The following is a 21,688-nucleotide window of genomic DNA, read 5'->3' on the forward strand; positions in this document are numbered from 1 at the left end:
TCCTGGTAAGCAGAACAAGTGCTACATATGCCCTTACACTTCCTCCCTTACCACCATTCAGGGCCCCAGACAGTCCTTCCAGATGAGGTGACACTTCACCTGTGAGTCGGCTGGGGTGATATACTGCATCCGGTGCTCCCAATGTGGCCTTTTATATATTGGCGAGACCCGACGCAGACTGGGAGATCATTTTGCTGAACACCTACGCTCTGTCCGCCAGAGAAAGCAAGATCTCCCAGTGGCCACACATTTTAATTCCACATCCCATTCCCATTCTGACATGTCTATCCATGGCCTCCTCAACTGTAAAGATGAAGCCACACTCAGGTTGGAGGAACAACACCTTATATTCCGTCTGGGTAGCCTCCAAACTGATGGCATGAACATTCACTTCTCTAACTTCCGCTAATGCCCCACCTCCCCCTCGTACCCCATCCGTTATTTTTTTTATATACACACATTCTTTCTCTCTCTCTCCTTTTTCTCCCTCTGTCTCTCTGACTATACCCCTTGCCCATCTGGGTTTTTCCTCCCCTCCCCCTTTTCCTTCTCCCTGGGCCTCCTGTCCCATGATCCTCTCGTATCCCTTTTGCCAATCACCTGTCCAGCTCTTGGCTCCATCCCTCCCCCTCCTGTCTTCTATCATTTTGGATCTCCCCCTCCTCCTCCCACTTTCAAATCTCTTACTAGCTCTTCCTTCGGTTAGTCCTGACGAAGGGTCTCGGCCCGAAACATCGACTGTATCTCTTCCTAGAGATGCTGCCTGGCCTGCTGCGTTCACCAGCAACTTTGATGTGTGTTGCTTGAATTTCCAGCATCTGCAGAATTCCTCGTGTTTACGTTTTTAAATGGATATGACATGCAGTTATTGTGCCAGCATTTATCCCTGTGGAACATGCCTGGTGACAGGCTTCCAATATATAAAAAAACAGCCCATAGTCATAACATCTACCCTACATCATCATGATTTTGGATCATCACTTTGGATCCCAGGGGTGTCAACATTTTGGTTCAGTCTTCGATTTGGACTGGTAAATTGGATTAGTAGAAGAAGAAGAAAGCCCTTGTGAGTCACCGGGACGCCGTCATGACGGCCTTTTTTTTATAGCAGGCTTTCTTATTTTTATGAGGCCATGTTGCTAGCTTGACGCTCAACCCAGCACGGATGGAAAGCATGCAAGGGAGCCGGCTGGATTTGAACTCAGGAGCCTTCACTCCAAAGTCCGGCGCTGATGCTACTATGCCACCAGCCGCACAAATTGGATTAGTGTGGGTGGGTAATTGATAGTTGGCATGATTACAGTGGGCCAAAAGGCCTGTTTTTGTGCTGTATGACTCTGGCTCAGTGCAGAAATAGGAGACTGGAATGATGTAATTTCTCTACAATGAAACAGTATGGAGTCAACAGGTTGAATGACCATAAATGTTCTATTCTGTAATTGCCTTCTACTTATTTTTATTACATGGTCTATAATATTGTTTGAAAAATTGTGCTTTGTTCTTCAAGCTGATATTGCCATCTTTTAATATTTTTAAAAATTTTCCGATGTTCTTTGACAAGCAGTAGTTCTCTGTAATAACTACTGACAGTATTCTACATATCTGTCTCCAAGAGTATAATTTCCTCCTTAACAGTGATTTTGATACTTAACCAGGATATAAATGGTTTTCTGAGAAGTGTCCTCTATGTACAGTGCATGCAGTCTTAACAAAAAAAAAAGTGAATTCAAGACAGTGTTATTCAGAATCCCATTAGCAAAGAAATAATTTGTAATTTTCAGGCCCACAGTTCACTGTGTACTGACCACCCATGATTGCCACTCTCCTGAACTTGGCTTACCTGAATCAAGAGCATTTATCTTTCTGACCCAAAACATCTGGAGTTGAGCAAAGAGGCTGTGAGTGGGGTCTCACATAACAGACCTATGGCAACGAGCCACAGACCCACAGTGCATGCCTGGGACACAGAACCTGCAAACTTGCTAAGTAGTGCTGCAAAATCTTTTACATCAAGCTGACAGCGTAACTGGGGCTGAAGTGAAAATGCTTCATCTTCAAAGCTGCCTATATAGTACTGCGCCAATGTGCTTGCTAGATTAAGTTGTTAAGTCTCATGTGGGGCTTATACTTATGACCTCTGACTACCTCAGTACAACCTTCCACCCCAGTGTAGTTGCCTGATGTTTATGGTAAAGGGGATTGATTTGGTATTCTTTATGAAACATATTTCATAATAGTAACATTCTTTAATCCCATGTTCTTATAAAGTGTATTTCATGTACCATATTCTTATGGTAAGCATCTAATAGAAGAAGCGGCAGGACATGATATCTTAGTGGTGGTTAAAAATTCTTCTGTTTATTAGTGGTTTATATTTGCTCTGTTTGCTACCATCTTCTTAAGTAGTCTCTTAGGATTGAGAATAACTTGCTTCCACTGCAGTTCTGAGGTCATTGTCAGACCACAGACTATAGCACTGTTAGGCCAGGGGGCTCCTGTCAGTGGGTAGTTTGTGAAGTGACACTTCTTTTGATGTCCACATTTCCCTGACACACTGATTCTCACTGGCCTCACAAGCGGGTGGTCCTTCACTTTGAACAGTTATAATCCAATGGGGATACTAAATTGTCTTGTGCAAAATACGGTGCACAGTTTGCAGCTAATAGTCTCCCATAAAGGGCAAAGTGGTAAAATTCAGATAATCTATTGTTTTTGTGATGTTGAATGAAGGATAAACTTTGGCTAATATACTGGGAGTCATGCCCTGTCTCTCATCCAAATAGCACCATGAAATCTCATATGACTACCTGAGAGAGCATGAACGGATTTGGTTTAATGACCCATTCAGAAGACAGAACCTCCAATAGTCTAGCACCCCCTTAGTACCACACAAAGTTGCAAACTAGATTTTTGTCTCTGGAGTGGGTTTTAAATCCACCCTCAGTCTTCTGACCCTGTACAAGGATGCTGCTGATCGCTTGAGTTCCACATAGTCTTGGCTGGCATCTATCAGAGAACGGTGTAAATTAGCCATATTAAATTAGGACTGTAAATATATTTCCTAAAGGACGTTTTGCTGATTGAGCCTTTATGTGCCATGATAGCATAGCAGTTAGTGCGATGCTATTACAGCTCAAGCCGTCGGAGTTTGGAGTTCAATCCTAGCATTCTCTGTAAGGAGTTTGTACATCCTCGCCGTGGAATGCGCGAGTTTCCTCTGGATGTTTGGTTTCCACCCACAGTCCTAAGGTGTACCAGTAAGTAAGTTGATTGGTCATTGTAAATGATACTGTGATCAGGCTAGGGTTAAATATTCGTCCCCCCCCATCCCTCCCCACTGATCTCCCTCCTGGCACTTATCCGTGTAAGCGGAACAAGTGCTACACATGCCCTTACACTTCCTCCCTTACCATCATTCAGGGCCCCAAACAGTCCTTCCAGGTGAGGCAACACTTCACCTGTGAGTCGACTGGGGTGATATACTGCGTCCGGTGCTCCCGATGTGGCCTTTTATATATTGGCAAGTCCCGACGCAGACTGGGAGACCGCTTTGCTGAACATCTACGCTCTGTCCGCCAGAGAAAGCAGGATCTCCCAGTGGCCACACATTTTAATTCCACATCCCATTCCCATTCTGACATGTCTATCCACGGCATCCTCTACTGTAAAGATGAAGCCACACTCAGGTTGGAGGAACAACACCTTATATTCCGTCTGGGTAGCCTCCAACCTGATGGCATGAACATCGACTTCTCTAACTTCCGCTAAGGCCCCACCTCCCCCTCGTACCCCATCTGTTACTCATTTTGATGCACACATTCTTTCTCTCACTCTCCTTTTTCTCCCTCTGACCCTCTGAATATACCTCTTGCCCATCCTCTGGGTCCCCCCCCCCCCTTGTCTTTCTTCCTGGACCTCCTGTCCCATGATCCTCTCGTATCCCCTTTTGCCTATCACCTGTCCAGCTCTTGGCTCTATCCCTCCCCCTCCTGTCTTCTCCTATCATTTTGGATCTCCCCCTCCCCCTCCAACTTTCAAATCTCTTACTCACTCTTCCTTCAGTTAGTCCTGACGAAGGGTCTCGGCCTGAAACGTCGACTGCACCTCTTCCTACAGATGCTGCTTGGCCTGCTGCGTTCACCAGCAACTTTGATGTGTGTTGCTTGAATTTCCAGCATCTGCAGAATTCCTGTTGTTAGGGTTAAATAGATAGGTTGTTGGGTGGCTCGAAGGGCCAGAAAGGCCTATTCTGCGCTGCATTGCTAAATAAAATAAAATAAAAACTTTGAAGCTATTTTTTACTGATGCAGAGTAACACACAAAAACTGATGGTCCTGACGAAGGGTTTTGGCTCGAAATGTTGACTCTTTATTTATTTCCATAGATGCTGCCTGACCTGCTGAGTTCCTACATCATTTAGTGTGGATTACTCTGGATTTTTAGCATCTATAGAATCTATTGTGTTTGTGTTTTGCTGATACCAATTTATTGTTATTTTCACTTTCCTTTTTAAACTGCATTCAATTTATCAAATCTCATTGGATCATCTTTGAGATTGTATTCTTTGGATTACCAACCTGAAACCCTAGATCACTAGTTCAGTAATGTAACCATCCTACTGCCAAACACTAGAAACACCACTGGCCATTGATCTATCTATGTAATGCTAGAAAATCAAGGCTATGAAGTTTTTTAAGCCACGTTCATGCCCATACCAATGCTAGATGGAGTTTTTAGTAAAAGTTGAAGGGGCAAGATTCCAGTTGATGTTTTGGGCTGAGAACTTTCTTCTGCAGAATCTCTTGTGCTCAGAATTCCAAATGCTTTTGTGGGGAAAAGGAGTTTGAAAAAAAAACACATCTGTAATATAGTCAGATCCCCAAGGAAGTTGTTTTAAGTCTTTAAAGCTTCCAGTCTGTTTTGATTGGATGTTATTGTCAAGTATATCTACTTCATTGGGTGAAGAATCAAGAGAATGATCCAAGGAAGGGATTAGAAATGGTGCGAGAGAAGGACCAGTCATGTGAAACTAGGGCTGTTCGTTTGTACCACAATATAATACCAGTCAAAGTAGGAGGTATCCTTTTTTTAAATGTCTGCAGTAATCCCCGACCTTAATCCCTCCTCCTCCTTCCCTGTAGATAGCACGAGAAAATGAAGCCATTTTACTCAATTAAAGCAAATTTGCAAACCCTAAATTGATCAGGATTACTTTTAAGTGCAGATTGTATTCATTCAACATGAGAAACACTACTGAATATCCAAGTGTTTGTTAGCCCTACTTGAAGTTATTTAGCTGTTTTGAAGGAGAAAGATGTCATCTATTTTGCTGTGATTGTAATCACTTTCCTCCAGTGGATTTTACAGTTCAGCAGAGTGACCTCTTCTGGACATGATGAGCTTAGAGGGTTAATCTGAAAATCCTTTTAGCTGTGGATTCATGGAACCATTAACTGCAATTTCAGTTTGTCGTGATGTGCCTGTAGTTCAGTTCGCCTGTGTCATTTATAATTACTTTAGTTGTGTTAGCGCTTGCCAGTGATGTTAATCCTTCAAATGGTAGATATTGGTATGGCTAGTTTCAAATGTATTCAAGGAAAGTGAAGATCTCATAAATCTCACAAAGTTGATATTCTGATATGATGCACAAGTAAAGTCAAAAGCAAAGGAAATGATCTATAAAAAGACCCAAAACACTGCCACAAGATTTTCCTAGGATCTCACGTTTGTACAATTCTCCATTAGGATCACTTGCATCATCATCCTATCCACACAAATAAAAACATTCTTTGGAAGAATTTTCAAATTGATTTGTGCTTTATTCATGCTCCATGATGAAGCATAACTTTTGAGATTTTCTACAGGAGACAAAGTGAAATCAGGAACGAACTGTGATTTAAGAGTGAAATTTCATTGAGTTGCGGCATAGTTATGCACAATTTATTTTAATAGTAACAACTTGAATCTGCATTTTGCCATCTGTGGAGGTAAATTTTAACAAACCACATGATGCTGACTATTACGGTACATTGCGGACACATATAAGCCTAAAAATGTCGATTTCGAGGAGAACCTTTAAGGGAGACTGTAGGGACTGAAATACTTAAGAGGTATTCCAGATCCCTCTGGCTGGTTGAAAGCATCGTTAATGGGCGAACATGGGAAATTGGGAATGAGTAAGGGGCTAGAACTGGAGGAATTGTTTCCACTGTGTTTCACACTTTGTGGATGAGCTTTGTGTATAATAATGTGAAAGATGGAACACTGGATATGAATTGTTTCCAAATTTATTCTATCTAATTTCTTTTCCAGCTCAGTTAAAACTGCTATTATTCATCAACTACACCTATTGTATAAGTCTCACATGCAATGTGAGCACTGTTACACATGCCAGGATCATAGAGAGATCTAGCACAGAAATAGGCCCTTTGTGCTGAGTGAGTACGTGGAGATCATCAAGCACCTATTTTTACACTAATCCTATTCCAACCAATTTTATTCTCCCCATATGGCCAATTAACATACCAATCTGTACATTTTTGGCACATGGAGGAGACGAGAAAACCTATGTGATGATTGGGAGAACATACAAACTCGTAGCCAGTACCGGAGGCCAGGATTGAACCTGGATCACAAGAGTTACTAGCCGTACCACTGTTATTTTGAATATTTTCTGTCAAATTCAATGGTATATTTTCCTCCTTTGAGGGCCAGGATATAATTACAATTAGTAAACTGGAATTATTTTTCCTGGTTCTTAGTGCGGAAGGTTTAAAACATTCCCTTTAAACAGTTTTGCTTTAAAGTCATTCAGTTGTGATTTTAACATTAACTCACTCTATTGTGGAGCTTCCCTAGGTAACAGTGTTCTAATTCTCAGAGAGCATTGTTTCTCTTAATCATGATCAGCAGTTTTCTAATCCTGAACTTAATTTTTTTTAAAGTTATCCAAAGTTAACAGTGTGATCTAAATTCATGTGCTTTGATTATAATATCAAAACTTTGGGCCCAGCTTTTAAAAAAACACATGACTAGCTTAATTGTTTTCCTATTGTTCTTTTATCAAAATATGGTTGGTGGAGGCCTTTCTTAGTCAACAGCAGTCTGTGAATAAAGCCAGGACTTTTCACCAGGCTATAAATCATCTGTCTCCATATCTCCTATATGGCATTCTGTCAATTTTGGTTTGATTATGGTGTTGCAAAGCACCTTGGGATATTTCACTGCATTTTAATTGTCCACTGAATATAAATTATTGATATTAGTGGAACAGTATGACTTGGAGTACTTTAGGCAGACCATACTGCCCAGCTATAGAGTTCTCTGACTTCTACTCTGCAGGAACTGTTTCTAAACAAGTGTTGGAACCCTGTGATGTAACCTCATTGCATCATTAGCTGAGATAGCCACAGTAATCCAATATACTTTAAGTATCTTTCATAGATTTAAGTATACTTGGAACAATGCATTTGTATTGTGAATGGTACATTTAAAAACATAGATGGACATCAGGATCTGAGCATTTAAAAATAATAATTCTTTCCTTTGTAAATGATCTGTGTGATTCAGTTCTGGTGTGAAAATTCATTATCATTTATATTTAGATTTAGATTCCAGCGATATAGTTTTGTATATTAATGAAGTGTTAATGCTCCAAGCTAGATCACAAAACTTATTTACCCAACACACACAAAATGCTGGTGGAACACAGCAGGCCAGGCAGCAATCTATAGGAACTTATTTACCCAACTAGTGATTGTACTGAACTCGAAAGTTAGATGTGTTCAGTAATAGATTCAGTTCAACATGCCAGTCACTGCTTTGTAAATAGTTTTGAAGTAAGGTGATTGATATTTCTCAACATTAATTGTTCAGGAAACTTTGTTCTTCAGAATCTACCTTTTGTGCAACTGTTACATAATTCAAAAAGTACTTGTATCTCTCACCTTTTCATATCAAAGAAATGGATACTTCACTAAATTAAATTATCTTTATTTTAAAATGCTGTAATTTTGGCATGAACTCGGAATAGTTAAGGTTCAAATTATGCAATTTGACCATTATAAATTGAAAACCACCATTAAGGACCTACCTAAAAAGCTCTTCAGTTCTCATCAGTAAAAAGCAATGCCAGCAATAAATGTCAACCATGCAGAGTTTACTTTGGCAGTATTATCAAAGATCCTCACCAACCAGGCCAAGCTCTTTTCTCACTGCTGCCATCAGGTAGAAGGTACAAATGCCTCAGGACTCGCACAACCAGGTTGAAGAATGGTTACTACCCCTCAACCATCAGGCTCTTGAACAAAAGGGGATAACTACACTCATTGATCCTGTTTACAGTTACTGTTCTGTAGATTTGCTAAGTATGCCCACAGAAAAAGAATCTCAGGGTTGTACCTGGTGACAAGTATATGCTTTATAATAAATTTTACTTTGAACTTAGATCCTTGAAATGCTGATTGCCCCATATTATCTTTGAATGAGCTGGTCATTGCTATAAAAGACTGGAAAACGCAAACTTGGGTGGAAATACTTGCAAGAACAAAATATGATTACATGAAAAAGTATAGTTTGCTGAAGATTTTAGTTAACACATTGTGATTTAATTGCACTTTATAGAGACAAAGGTATGCATATCTTGAATTGCTAAATAAATGATAGTACCCCAAAGTTATTTCAAGCTCATAAAAGCGAAACACCCATGGACGGTCTAAGGCAAAAATAGTAGATGCTCCATTTATATGATATTTTACACTTACCAAGTTAATTCATAAGTATCGTCAAACAAAAATAGATAATAAACCATGCAGTATTTTAGGTAATGAACCGTGCAATACTTTAATAAAGTATTAAAGACATTGCCATAAGATTGGTCATAAAGTTTAGTTTTATGAAGCATTTTAAAGACGATATGGGAATATTACAAAATCCAACTGATATGCTGTTATTCAAATCTTGAAGGATAACTTGTATTGGTTTGTACAGTTAACTAGAGATGTGTTAATGCAGAAAGAATCACAATCTAGGTCTTCCTGAACAATTAACTTGATAAAGTTGTTAACCTTTTTGTGGTAGCTTCTGCTTTAGAACATGCTCTTTGTAATCTTTCAGATTCAAGACAACTACACTCCTCCAGCTCCTATAACAGCTCCTGTTGTAAATTTCTCTGTGGATCCACAAAAGGCCCAACTCCAAGGCCTATCTTCTCAGGAAACCAGTCAAGGACCTCCAGGGGCACCAAAAGAGGGCAACTTTCAGGTGTGTTCTTTGCTGAAAGTCTATGGTTTTGTTTTTTGCAATTGCATTATGCCTAGGTTGTACTTATGACATAATTTATGTGCTAGTAATGCTAAGGGGTCAAAGTACACTCTTGTAGTCTGGCACTGTTATGAAGCTATATAGACTAAAAATGTATGTGCTATGTCTTGTGTAACATAATTCAAAAACCTAAGGAGTCACAGTGAGAATGCACAGACCTATGAATGGTACCCAAGTTCAATATTGAACCCAAGTCTCTGTCAAAGCAAGACAATGCCTCTATTAGCTGTACTGCTGTCCACCCAATTTTAAATTAAAGATCCTACGTTTTACAGTAAAAGGAAAAATGAAATGAAAAATAGTTGTTTGGTAAAAGTAATCTATTGCAGCAAAACTCCCGTAGTCTTGTGTACTGTAATTCATTGTCTACATTGATTTGTAGTGACAATTGCAATATACCCCCAAATCAAAATATATTGTATGATATATGTGAGAGGGAAAGGTGGCCACAAAACTATAAACATGGAGAACAATATGGAAGTAGTGGAATATGTTCCATTAATTTACAAATGTATTAGGAAGGTCAAAAGCCATGATCTTTAGCTCTCCGTGGCCGTTGCCTCAGATAGAACAAGGAAGTTTGCAGCTTTAGTGTCCTTTGGACTTGGAACTGAGCTTCCTTGCCATCTCAGTATGCCTTATTTGTACCTCTATAACATCATCTATCTGCCTTAATCTGCCTCCTCCTCCTGCATCTCTAATCTATATTTTTGTCATCTGTAGGATTATCACTTACAATCCTCTCATAGGCAGCCTCCAACTTCTTCATCTTCAGCTCTTGTCTGATCCAAGTTCAAGGCTTTGCTAATCTATTAATCCTCTGTTGGCTCCCAGAGCTTTGAATTTAATTCATGTTTAAATCTTTTATCCCAATCACTTTTATAGTCCATTCACCATCTTGCAACTTGAGCCTCATCTTCCCCATATCCTTCACCCCATCTTTGAGGCTGTGGCTTGAAATATCCCACCTTGCAGTCTGAAGTTGCCTCCCTGATTGCTCAACTTATGTGATTTTTCTCCTCTTCAATACTTGTAGAACTCACATCATAAAACAGTCATTCTTCCTTTGTCTTGGATATGGTTATGTTCAGTACTGAACAATAATACTATCAATATGTTGTCAGATATATAAATTTAAAAGGGTAACGTGATTGTAAATGACTACTGATCAGATATTGTGAAAAGGCATGTGAAGGCTATACTTTCCTCCTGTGACTCATCACTTTCATAGTGTCAGTATTTGTTTTGCTTCATCAAATTAAGACTTCTCTAAGTTTGCTCAGTGACCTATGGAAAGAGAAATAATCAACTTCTGGGGAGAGGGACTTAGTAGAGAATTTTATTAATATTTCAAAGGTATTTTGTCTCTTTGGGTTGTTTTAGCTCCTTTAATTTTTTAGTAGTTTGAAGCAGAATTGCAGCGGTCCTTTCAGTGCAAATAATTTATATGGTAATCTTCTTTCCTTTAGTGACTCAATCAACATGCAATTTACCTGATACATGGTAAAGTTTGAACTTGACCTGAGTCATGGTTAAGCAACAGAACCATGAAACTACTGTATCCATGTGGTTGTAGGAAGTAAAAACAGGGCTAAACTGACAAGGATGGCCACTGCTGGAAAGATTTTGTGGATTAAAAAAAATGTTGAGGTCCTAACATCTTAACCCTTTGTGCTGATGCCAGAGAGCACTTCTACAGACAATTTATTCCATGAATTGCACAGCCAGTCTGTACCTGTGTACCTTCCTACTGAGCTGAGTACTGATGTGCTGTGGACTGCAGCTGGATATGGATTGTAATGCCATATTCCTACAGTCTTTTGGTTCTGTATTAGTGACCTAAATGCTGTGCTTCACTTCCAGCCACTACAACAGCTGCCCACAGAGAAGATTGTGAAAAAGCAAATTCCAGAAGAGCACATGATATTGAAGACCACGTTTGATGGGCTGGTACAACGATGCCTTTTAGCTGCTGCTGACCCTGTATGTCACTGAGCAATAATCTTGTTATTTGAAAAAGTAGATTATAGTGCATTCCTTTGTATTACAAAAAAGTGTTTTTATATGTTTTGTGTGTGTGTGTTTAAAGGGGGTGTAGGGACTGCAAACCACTGGCACAATGAAATTAGTTAAATTACCATGGAAAATCAGGTATGAGAGATGGGGAATTTAAGTTATTCGGTATTTCCATTGCTAAAATTGATGGATTCATTTGCCCCAATTATCCTTAGTTGAAAACAGATAAGGAATAGTTAATGTATTGTAGAAATTATATTGCAAGATTTTTAACTGGAAAGTTTATATTCTCTTTATATGCCTCCCTCAACCTTACTGTAAAAACTGAGTTTTTTTACTTTTAATTTTTATCTGAAAAGATTTATTTTTCAACATGATTATCTTCCTTCAAATAATTCATACAGAAAAATGAATTGTCAGGAATGTGCCATTACTCTCCACATAAGGGAAATTGTGATGTACAATGCTGCTGCAGCAAAGTACCAGTGAAAGGTGATTTTCTGCCTTACGACAGGATTCCATGTCTTGATTAATATGAACATTGAGGGATCCTGCCCTGATACAATCATAAACACAAAATAACCTGCAGATGCTGGGGTCAAAGCAACACCCACAAAACACTGGAGGAACTCAGCAGGTCGGACAGCATCTGTGGAAAGGATCGGTCGACGTTTCGGGCCGGAACCCTTCGTCAGGACTGTAGGGGGAAGGGGCAGAGGCCCTATAAAGAAGGTGGGGGGATGGTGGGAAGGAGAAGGCTGGTAGGTTCCAGGTGAGAAACCAGTAAGGGGAAAGATAAAGGAGGTGGGGGAGGGGAACCAGGGAGGTGATAGGCAAGAAAGGTAAAGATAATGGGGTGGGGGAGGGGAAGCAGGGAGGTGATGGGCAGGAAAGGTAAAGATAAAGGAGTGGGGGAGGGGAAGGAAGATAACCCCCACCCCTTTATCTTTCCTCTTACTGGTTTTTCACCTGGAACGTACCAGCCTTCTCCTTCCCACCCTCCCGCCACCTTCTTTATAGGGCCTCTGCCCCTTCCCTCTACAGTCCTGACAAAGGGTTCCGGCCTGAAACATTGACTGAACGTTTCCACGGATGCTGCCTGACCTACTGAGTTCCTCCAGCGTGTTGTGAGTGTTGCCCTGATACAATAGTGGGTAACATGTTCTTGGTCTTTTCTCATAAACAGAAGGAAATTTCAACCTGAAATATCTTAGCACACACACAAAATGCTGGAGGAACTGCACAGGCCGGGCTGCATCTATGGAAAAGAGTATACAGTCGATGTTTCGGCCCAAGACCCTTCATTAGGACTTTTTCTGAAATATCTTAAACTTTGTTTCTGAAGACATCAGGTTCAATTTCGCTATTGGTGGATTAATTCTAAATTCTAGAAAAAACTGAGATATCACACTTCTCACATCTCCGCCCGGTTAATGCAGTTTTATGCTAATGATTTGTCCCACTGGAGGGTGCCCATCTGTAGTATCCTAAAGCACAGTGCAAGTTCCTGCAACCATGTAAATGATCAACCCTAACAATCTCATAGAGTTTCTCATTTATGAACCTTCCACCCGTTTCAAATGTTAATGTAAGGGACAGACTTGACGCAACATTTAAGTATGAAGACCTTTGAATTTTAATGTGCAAATCTCATTGCAGTTTTCAGTTGTTGTGAACTGAGGCTTCCCCTTTCTGGGTGGTAGGGGTGCCCCATGACTCACTGGATTAAGTGTTGAACAGTCTGACTCAAGATTGTAGTTTTGAGCTTACTCTGGATTATTTTGAGAAAGGACACTGAACATTAGTGCTTCACTAATGATTTTCTGCATCTGAATGATGATTTTATCAGACATAAATTCTGATTAGGATTTAATTTTGTTCATCTGAAGCAAATCAGCTGTTTGTCATTATATTCCTTGTAACGGAGCGGGACAAGAACAAAGGGAGTTACTTAAAAGAGGATTTAAACTCTATGTGTACCTTGTTCTTGATATTTTATATCCTGGATATAGTGCCAATTGTAGCTAGCTGTAGGCTCCGTTTCCTCTAAAATTGAAGAATTTACCCCCAACATCAAACTTTTGAAGGTTCAACTAAGTCAATATTATAATTGTCGTATAAACAGGGTGGAACTATTCCGAGAAATAACGTGAATATAACACATGCTTTCACATTTTCTGCAGTCAGTTACCTTCCATTTAGGATTGACTATACTGTTTATTTACTGTCCGAAAATAAATATCCACATTATCTGAAGTCATGCAATGGTTTGAAGACAAGCCATTAATAAAAACAGAAAATATTACCAGAAACTTAACACCGGTGTAGGTGGTCTGCCTTTCCTAAATGACTGTGGGAACTATAACAGTAATCAAGCTTTGTGCTAGTGTGATTCTTTGGTTCATTGTTATGAGCACTATTTTCAAAATATCAAAGCTGTCATCTCATGGTATACCAAGTCTTGATTGCCTGTGAGAAAAGTGAAATAAAAACTTACTTGTCCACCTCATGTCCCAGAAACAGCATTGTCTTGTGTATTGTAACTAATGCACTTTATCCAAAAGCCATATAATTATCTTCTGGCCATCTGATTTTACTATGTGCCTGCCCAATTATCTCTAATAGCATTGTCTTCACTGTAGCTGGATCATTGTCTCACACTATTCATCATTTATGATATAGGATGGAATTCATTGCCACAGATGAGTGTGGAAGCCAAGTCATTGAGTATATTTAAAGCAGAGGTTGATATGTTCTTGACTAGTAAGGGCATCAAAGGTTCTAGGGAGAATGCAGAAGAGTGGGGTTAAGAGGGATCATAAATCAGCCTTGATGGAATGGTGGAGCAGACTCATTGGGCCAAATAGTCTAATTCTGCTGATGTGTCTTATGCCAGAACTATTCTGCTTTCCAACTTGCTCTTCATGTCATTAACATTTTCCATTCACTTTCCATCCTCGTTCATAATGTTCTTCATGCTTAATTGTATTCATTAAATTTTCTTTAGTTGCTACATCCTTTCTTCCTCTTGCATGAAGTTGCTAATGTTCAGCAAATACATTTTCATACCTTTCAGTGGGATGCAAATAAAATTTATATTCATTCCTCAAAGGCAGTTTCAACATCATGCTAATCTGAGCAAATGCTTAAGTCTTTAACCACCAACAGTATTCTCTGTCCAATAACATTGTTGGTCTTGCTGAATCCATCCACATGGAAATCTCATATCACCATTGCAAAATGTGTCTCTAGAAGCTTAGTTTGATGTTTTGTATCCAGTATTGTTATTACCCAGTTTAACTCTTAGCTTGAATGCCTAAAATGTCTATCATTGATTTCTGGTCACGATTTTATAGGTCAGTTTGATAGGCAATTCTGCTAAATTAGTTTCTCCATATACTACTCTTGATCGTCGGATACCTGTGCTCTCCAATCAAATATGGTCAGCAGTTTTATGACTGCTTTTTAGACTCCCAAGTATGTTCTCATACAAGCTTCATTTTTCCTCCATTCCATCTAATTTCAAATCATGGCTAATCGGACGATTTATTTGTAGAACTTCCATGTTTTTGAATTATTTTATAGCCTGTGTTTCTTTTCTCCCACAGTCTTAAAGCTGATAAAATACAAAAATGAAATGGAAAACAATTAAATTTTTCAGCTGTTATTATTTGTAGAGATGTAGAACTAACTTTTCAGGTAAAAGATCATTGATCTGAAGTGTTAAACAGTAGAAATTCTGCAAATGCTGGAAATCCAAAGCAACATGCAACGCGCGCGTGCACACACACACACACACACACACACACAACGGAGAAACTTAACAGGTCAGGCAGCATCCATGGAAATGAACAGTTGATGTTTTGGGCCAAAATCCTTCCTCAGGACTGGAAAGGAAGTGAGAAATACCAGGGAAGAAAGGTGGGAGGGAGGAGAAGGATAGCTAGAAAGTGGCAGATGAAACCAGATGGATGGGAAAAGTAAAGGACTGGAGAGGAAGGAATCTGATAGGGGAGGAGAGTGAGCCATAGGAGAAAGGGAAGGAGGAGGAGCACGGGGAGATGATATTCAAGGGAGACGAGGTAAGAGACCAGAATGAAGTGAGCAATAGAAGTAGGGGGAGGGAGGAAATTTTTTCACCAGAGGGAGAAATCGATGTTCATGCCATCAGGTTGGAGGCTAACCAAACAGAATATTAGGTGTTGCTCCTCCTTCCGGAGGGTGGTCTCATGATGGCACAAGAGGAGGCCATGGCCTGACATGTCAGAACGGGAATTGAATTTAAAATCTTTGGCCACCGGGAAGATCCGCTTTTGGCAGATTGAGCGGAGGTGCTCAATGAAGTTGTCCTCCAATATACGACAGGATTCACCAATGTAGAGAATGCCACTTTGTGAGCACTGGATGCAATTAGTGACCCCAGCAGATTCCCAGGTGAGGTGTTGCCTCGCCAGGAAGGACTGTTTCGGGCCCTGAATGGAGGTGAGGGAAGAGGTGAATGGGCAGGTGTAGCACTTTGGGCACTTTAAGGGATAAGTGTTGGGAGCTAGGTTAGTGGGGAGGGACAAATGGACAAGGGAATCATGGAGGGAGTGATTCCTGCGGAGAGTGGGGGAAAGGTAAATATGTGTTTGGGGGTAGGATCCCTTTGGAGATGGTAGGAATTGCAGAATGATGTGTTGGATGTGGAGGTGAGGACAAGAAATCACTGTTAGGCAGCAAGAAGATAGGGGTGAGCGTGGATGTCCGGGAAATAGAGGAGATACAGATGAGGGTAGCAATGGTGGAGGAAGAGAAACTCCTTTCTTGGAAGGAGGACATCTCTGATGTCCTGGAAAGGAAAGCCTCATCCTGGGAGCAGGTGCAGTGGAGACTAAGGTACTGAGAAAAGGGGATATCATTTTTACAAGAGACAGGTTGGGAACATATATTGTCCAGATAACCATGGGAATCTATGTGTTTATTTTAAGTGTCAAAGACAGTTTGTCTCCAGTGATGGAGACAGATCGAGGAAGGGGAGGGAGGTGTCAGAAATGAACCAAGTGAAGTTGGAGGTAAAGCTGATGAAATTGACGATTTCAGCATGGGTATATGAAATGTTAACTGTTTCTCTTGCCACAAACGCTGTTCCACTGGTTGTTCCCAGAATCTTCTGTGTTTTTTCCAGATTTCCAGCATTTTCAGTAGTTTGCTTTGGGGTTATTGTTAAAACTCAAGTCTATCATCACTCAATCATTTCCTCATTTACCTTTTTTCTCTTTGTTTTGCAGACATGGTAATAGGCTTCTTGCACCTGACCCTGGCATTTTCAATTCACATAATGAAACACTTAACCCAATGTTGTAGTGTCACAAGGCATTACAAATAATACCACCTCGGGTATCCTGTAACCAAAGGAGTGTGTGTATCAAAGAGTGCATTGTTGTTCATATGTTTACATGCATGAGGCAAAGTGTAGAAATGCATTATGCACTATCTTAACTTATTCTTGGCAGAGATTTGAATAGACAGGGCTCTAGAGAACTTATTTCCATTTCAAACCATGTTAATTCATTGAATTCTGAATTATTCTATAGCAAACTAAGAGGAAGCTGGATGATGCTGCAAAGCGACTGGATTACCTGTACGATAAACTGAGAGAGCATACTGTAAGTATGAATACTTTTAATATAAATCTGTGGTAAATGCGTATGTTTTTGCAGAAGTTCCACAAAATATGATGGGATTTGGCTGCAAAATGTAATATTTATTTTAAAACAAGTGAGCAGTGAAAAGAGACTTTTTTGCAAATATTGTCAATACTTCTTTTAAATTGGTTATCCATATGTATGAGAGAGATGGAACTGAAAGGAGCAGAGGATAAATGTTTATCCTATTCTGGTTGCTCCCAGACAAGAGATTCTTTCATTACAAACAAGAATAGTTTTGAGATTAATTCATGGTGGTAGGTAGATGGGATGAGGGAGAAAGAGGTTTGAAAGCTGTGACCCAGAATTCATAATGTGCTTTTATATAGTACAGGTGTAGGTGAATGCAAATGACTGATGTGGTGTAATGATTGCAATTAGCTCAGCATGGCAGGCAAAATCTGTTGACAATAAAAGGTGAACAGATGTCTGAATCATTAAACTCAAGTGTAGTTGCTGCTTGGTCTTCTGAATGTTTCCAGCCATTTCTATTACCTGCAGTATTTTAGAGAGCCTATATGCTGGAATCTCGATCAACGAGCAAGATGCTGGAGGAATTCAGTGGGTCAGACAGTGTCTGTGGAGGGGAATCATGATCAATGTTTCAGCTCACAACCCATCGTCTATACTGAAAAAATAGAGGGGAGATGGCCAATGTAAATGGGTAAGGGGAAGGGGGGAAGCAAGAGCTGGCAAGCTCTAAGTTGTTTCAAGTAAGGAGAGGTGATAGCAGGTGAAGAAGGGAAGAATGAAAATAGTGTCAGAAGTCAGAAGCTGGGAGATAATAGATGGAGATAACAAAGGGCTGTAGGTGATTTAATGATCAATGGAGTGAAATGATTCAAGACAGGTACAATCCCTCTTCCCTGAATTGATCTTGTTATCCATCTTCCTCTCCTATCAGCCCTTTATTCCCTCCACCAGTCAGTCACCTAGGCACTATTGCTCTTTCTATTCTTTCCTGCACCATCTATCTGTCAGTTCCACTTAGATCCACCTGTCACATGCAGCACTTGTACAACCCCTTCCATCCATCTCTTTATACTGGCAATTTCCCCTCAGTTTTTCAGTACAGATGAAAGGTCTCAATCCAAAATGTTGACTGTCCATTTCCTTTCACAGATACTGCCAGACCTATTATACAAAGGGTGATTGATAAGTTCGTGTCCCAAGGTAGAAGGAGTCAATTTTAGAAAACCTAGTACATTTATTTTTCAACATAGTCCTCTCCTACATTTACACACACAGTCCAGCGGTTGTAGAGCATACAGATCTTCAGAAAGTTTCCACAGCAGGGGTGATTGATAAGTTTGTGACCTAAGGAAGAAGGAGATGAGTTATACAGCTCTCTTTTTACATGCACATGCAGGTCAACTCTTTGAGTGACTGTGCAGAAAGTTGGAAGTTAGTAACTCATCTGGGGTGATTGATAAGTTTGTGGCCTAAGGTAGAAGGAGATGAGTTATTAACTTCCAACTTTCTGCATAATCACTCAAAGAGTTGACCTGCATGTGCATGTAATGAGAGCTGTATAACTCGTCTCCTTCTACCTTAGGACACAAACTTATCAATCACCCATCTGTTTACATTTCCTGGAGGTCCAAGATCCGTATGCTCCACGACCGCTGGACTAAGTGTGTAAATGTAGAAGGGGGCTATGTTGAAAAATAAATGTGCTAGGTTTTCTAAAACTGACTCCTCCTACCTTAGGCCATGAACATATCAATCACCCTTCATATTTCTAAGGCATCTCAATTCCTGTGTTATTCTGTGTAGAGAGTTGCTGTCCTTTCGTTCTGGGAAGCCAGTTGGGGAATTATAATAATTGCTCTGAGATACGCAGCAACTACCTATAATTAAACTGAATAACCAACCTTGCTTTTATCAGAAGGAATATCCGATATGGGAAATCGATAGTTAAACTAGCTCAAATAAGATAAAGGAATGTGCAACAGTGTAGAATACTCAGTTTGCATAATGTCTTTCACTGAATGCAAAGTGTATTAAAAATACTTCGTTGCCAAATGTCATTTTTACACAACTTTTACTCTCTCTGAGGGGTGTGGGGAAGAGTTGCTTATGATTTGCATGTGAAATCTAGACTAGAAAATAAACATACAGATAACACAGCCTATTTCTTTTAATTTGTGGTACCAGTTTAATTTTGAAGTGTGATTTTCTTTGACTATATTGTTCCCAGTCTTGCCTCTCAAACCTATTGGTTCTGAGCTTATGGCTACTCTGTTGCATCACCACAATATCATACAGGACAATAAATGTTGGTAGGCAGTTCAACCATAGAAAATCCCATTTAAACCCCATCCAGTCCTGTGCAGCACAACATTCACATGTAATGGATAGGTAAATGTGGAGGGAAGACGGTAGCTACATATTAACATGTCAAAAACTATCCTCCCTGTTACAACTCCTCCTACACCTGTATCACAAAAGCAGTTATGAGTTGGCCATCATCACCATTCTGCTAATGCAAAATAGACTTAAAAATTGAACACACTGAATGAACTAATAAACTAGACTGAATAGGGCAAAATATAGAACTATTTTTTCATTCATTCTTTGGTGCACTAATGCATGTGCGTATGCATGCAAATCATAGCAATGATTTGCACAATAATAACAATGGTCTCTTTACATTTAACAGTTTATATAACTAGCATTAAAAAAAATAAGATCAGTGACCAATTAGGAGACTAAATAGGAGATTAATCAACTCTTGGGCTGAAGAACCACATAGATATTTTATTTTAAAAAGCCCACATTGTTGGAGGATTTATATTTGTGATTCCATTGTAATTCCACTAACTGACTTGTATCTGGAATCTGAAGCACGTACAGTATTTCTCTGTTCTGTTACGGCTGAGGCCAATAAATAGTGCAGTATGTGTTGAAAAGATACTTATATTTATTTTGTGAATGAAATGTGTAGAGGAGCATTTTGTGCTGAAACACTATTTCCAAAAGCATTACTAATCTCTCTGTTTTCTGATATCCAGCTCTCTCCACACATTTTAAGTGGACTACATGAAATTGTGCGGAACATCGAGGTGTGCAATTACCAGCAAGCGCTGGCTGTTCACACACATGTTGTGAGTAGCAGCAATTTCAGTGAGATCTCTGCATTCATGCCAGTTTTAAAAGTTATTGTGACAATCGCCAACAAGCTCAACATCTGAATAAGCTGCCAACCAACCGCAGGGTTTCACATTTGAGGATGAGAATACTTGGAATTTTGAATTGTTTACTTTTTTTCTTTTCTTCAGTGTTTTAAATCGTTGAATACGAAGAAAGTGTTAATATTTGCGGTATTTAGTGAAGCCTGTCTTTGAAAGTTCAGCTTTTCTGTGAAATGCATCACACAAATAGTGCATCACTTGTAAATGCACTGAACTGGGTTGAATCTGGTTCATTTCTAAATTTAAGATCTCAGAAGAAAATCTGATCAACACCTGTTGACAGGGTCCAGGCAGCAAGCTTCTGATTTGTACTTGCCTTGTGAAAGGTATAAGCTACTTCTTTCCTGAAGGTCAATTAGGCAGTCATGAGTTATTTGTATAGACTTTCAAGCTACGGTTCATCATTCTTCTCCCTTGTACCCACTGATTTTTCCACAAATAGCTAGAAAATGCCCAGAGAAGCTATACTATATTGGTTAAATATTGCTCTCTTATACTCTTGTTGCAGCATCTGACTTGGAAATAGCACTATCAAATAAATTGGCTTTATCCAAAATCCACAGCAATGATTTTTCAATCTGCCATGTATTTAAGGGGAAATAGGATGAAGTTACTCTCAAACTCTCAGGGGAGGGTTTAATCCAAGGTTATAGCAAAACATTTTACTTGGGAGACAGGACAAGTTTTAATGTCTGTTTATAATTTGGAAAAGCTTAGAGCAAAATACAAGGACACTTTTTTTAAAAACAAAAAGCATTAACTTTTTGTATTCATTAAACTTTATACTAAATAGTGAATTTACATCAGCGGGTTAAAACTAGTGCCACATTATACTGGTGGAACTCAGCCTCACCATTGTCGTGATGGTGGATTTGGTATGTCTGTTTTCAGGAATCATTGTGCTATTGTTAATGCAGATATTTGGCTGTCAGCTTCAATTATGGAACCCTAAAATTGGCACTACAGCAATGGGCAGAGTATTAAAAAATGCATACTCTGTAGAATACTTTGCAAATGCCAGGACATTTTGAGGTCAAATTCTTCGCACTCCTGATTTGCAACGTGCAATGAGAGATTGGACTGTATTACCTACTGTTGTCCCAAGTAACCTCAAGGAATTAAACAATAGACAAAGTAGCCATTAATTAGGCATCTGAAAACATTCTGGTTACTTCTGTGACAACAGTGTAAGCAGCTTTTTCAAAATTGCGCAAGAAATCCAGTCATTCTGTCTCAAATGCGTAAATGCTGCCTTCTCTGCACAAATATTTATGACATTGCCACAATAGCATATTTTTTCATTCAATATTGTGAATATGAAAATTAAAATAAATTTTTTTCAAATTGAAACTTGGAAATTTTCTGCAATGCTTACCACTATTACCGACTATTCAACTTGTGTATTAATATAGTATTTTGCACAGTTCTGGTTACCACACTGTAGGAAGGGCGCCATTACATTGGAGAGAG

General features: G+C 39.5%; 1 protein-coding gene across 2 annotated transcripts in view; it reads left to right on the plus strand.

Moving 5' to 3' along the window:
* Window positions 1–20,774, plus strand: part of sec31b (SEC31 homolog B, COPII coat complex component) — a 93,378-nt gene extending 72,604 nt beyond the window's left edge. For both annotated transcript variants that reach the window (XM_072282519.1, XM_072282520.1), the window contains 4 exons: window positions 9,115–9,261; window positions 11,185–11,304; window positions 16,914–16,985; window positions 20,039–20,774. In XM_072282519.1, the coding sequence (XP_072138620.1) occupies window positions 9,115–9,261; window positions 11,185–11,304; window positions 16,914–16,985; window positions 20,039–20,218 (519 nt within the window). In that variant the 3' untranslated portion in view covers window positions 20,219–20,774. The remainder of the gene's footprint in view (window positions 1–9,114; window positions 9,262–11,184; window positions 11,305–16,913; window positions 16,986–20,038) is intronic.
* The last annotated feature ends 914 nt before the right edge of the window (window positions 20,775–21,688 follow it).

This window comes from Mobula birostris, chromosome 18 (genome assembly GCF_030028105.1).
Source record: "Mobula birostris isolate sMobBir1 chromosome 18, sMobBir1.hap1, whole genome shotgun sequence".
NCBI lineage: Eukaryota > Metazoa > Chordata > Chondrichthyes > Myliobatiformes > Myliobatidae > Mobula > Mobula birostris.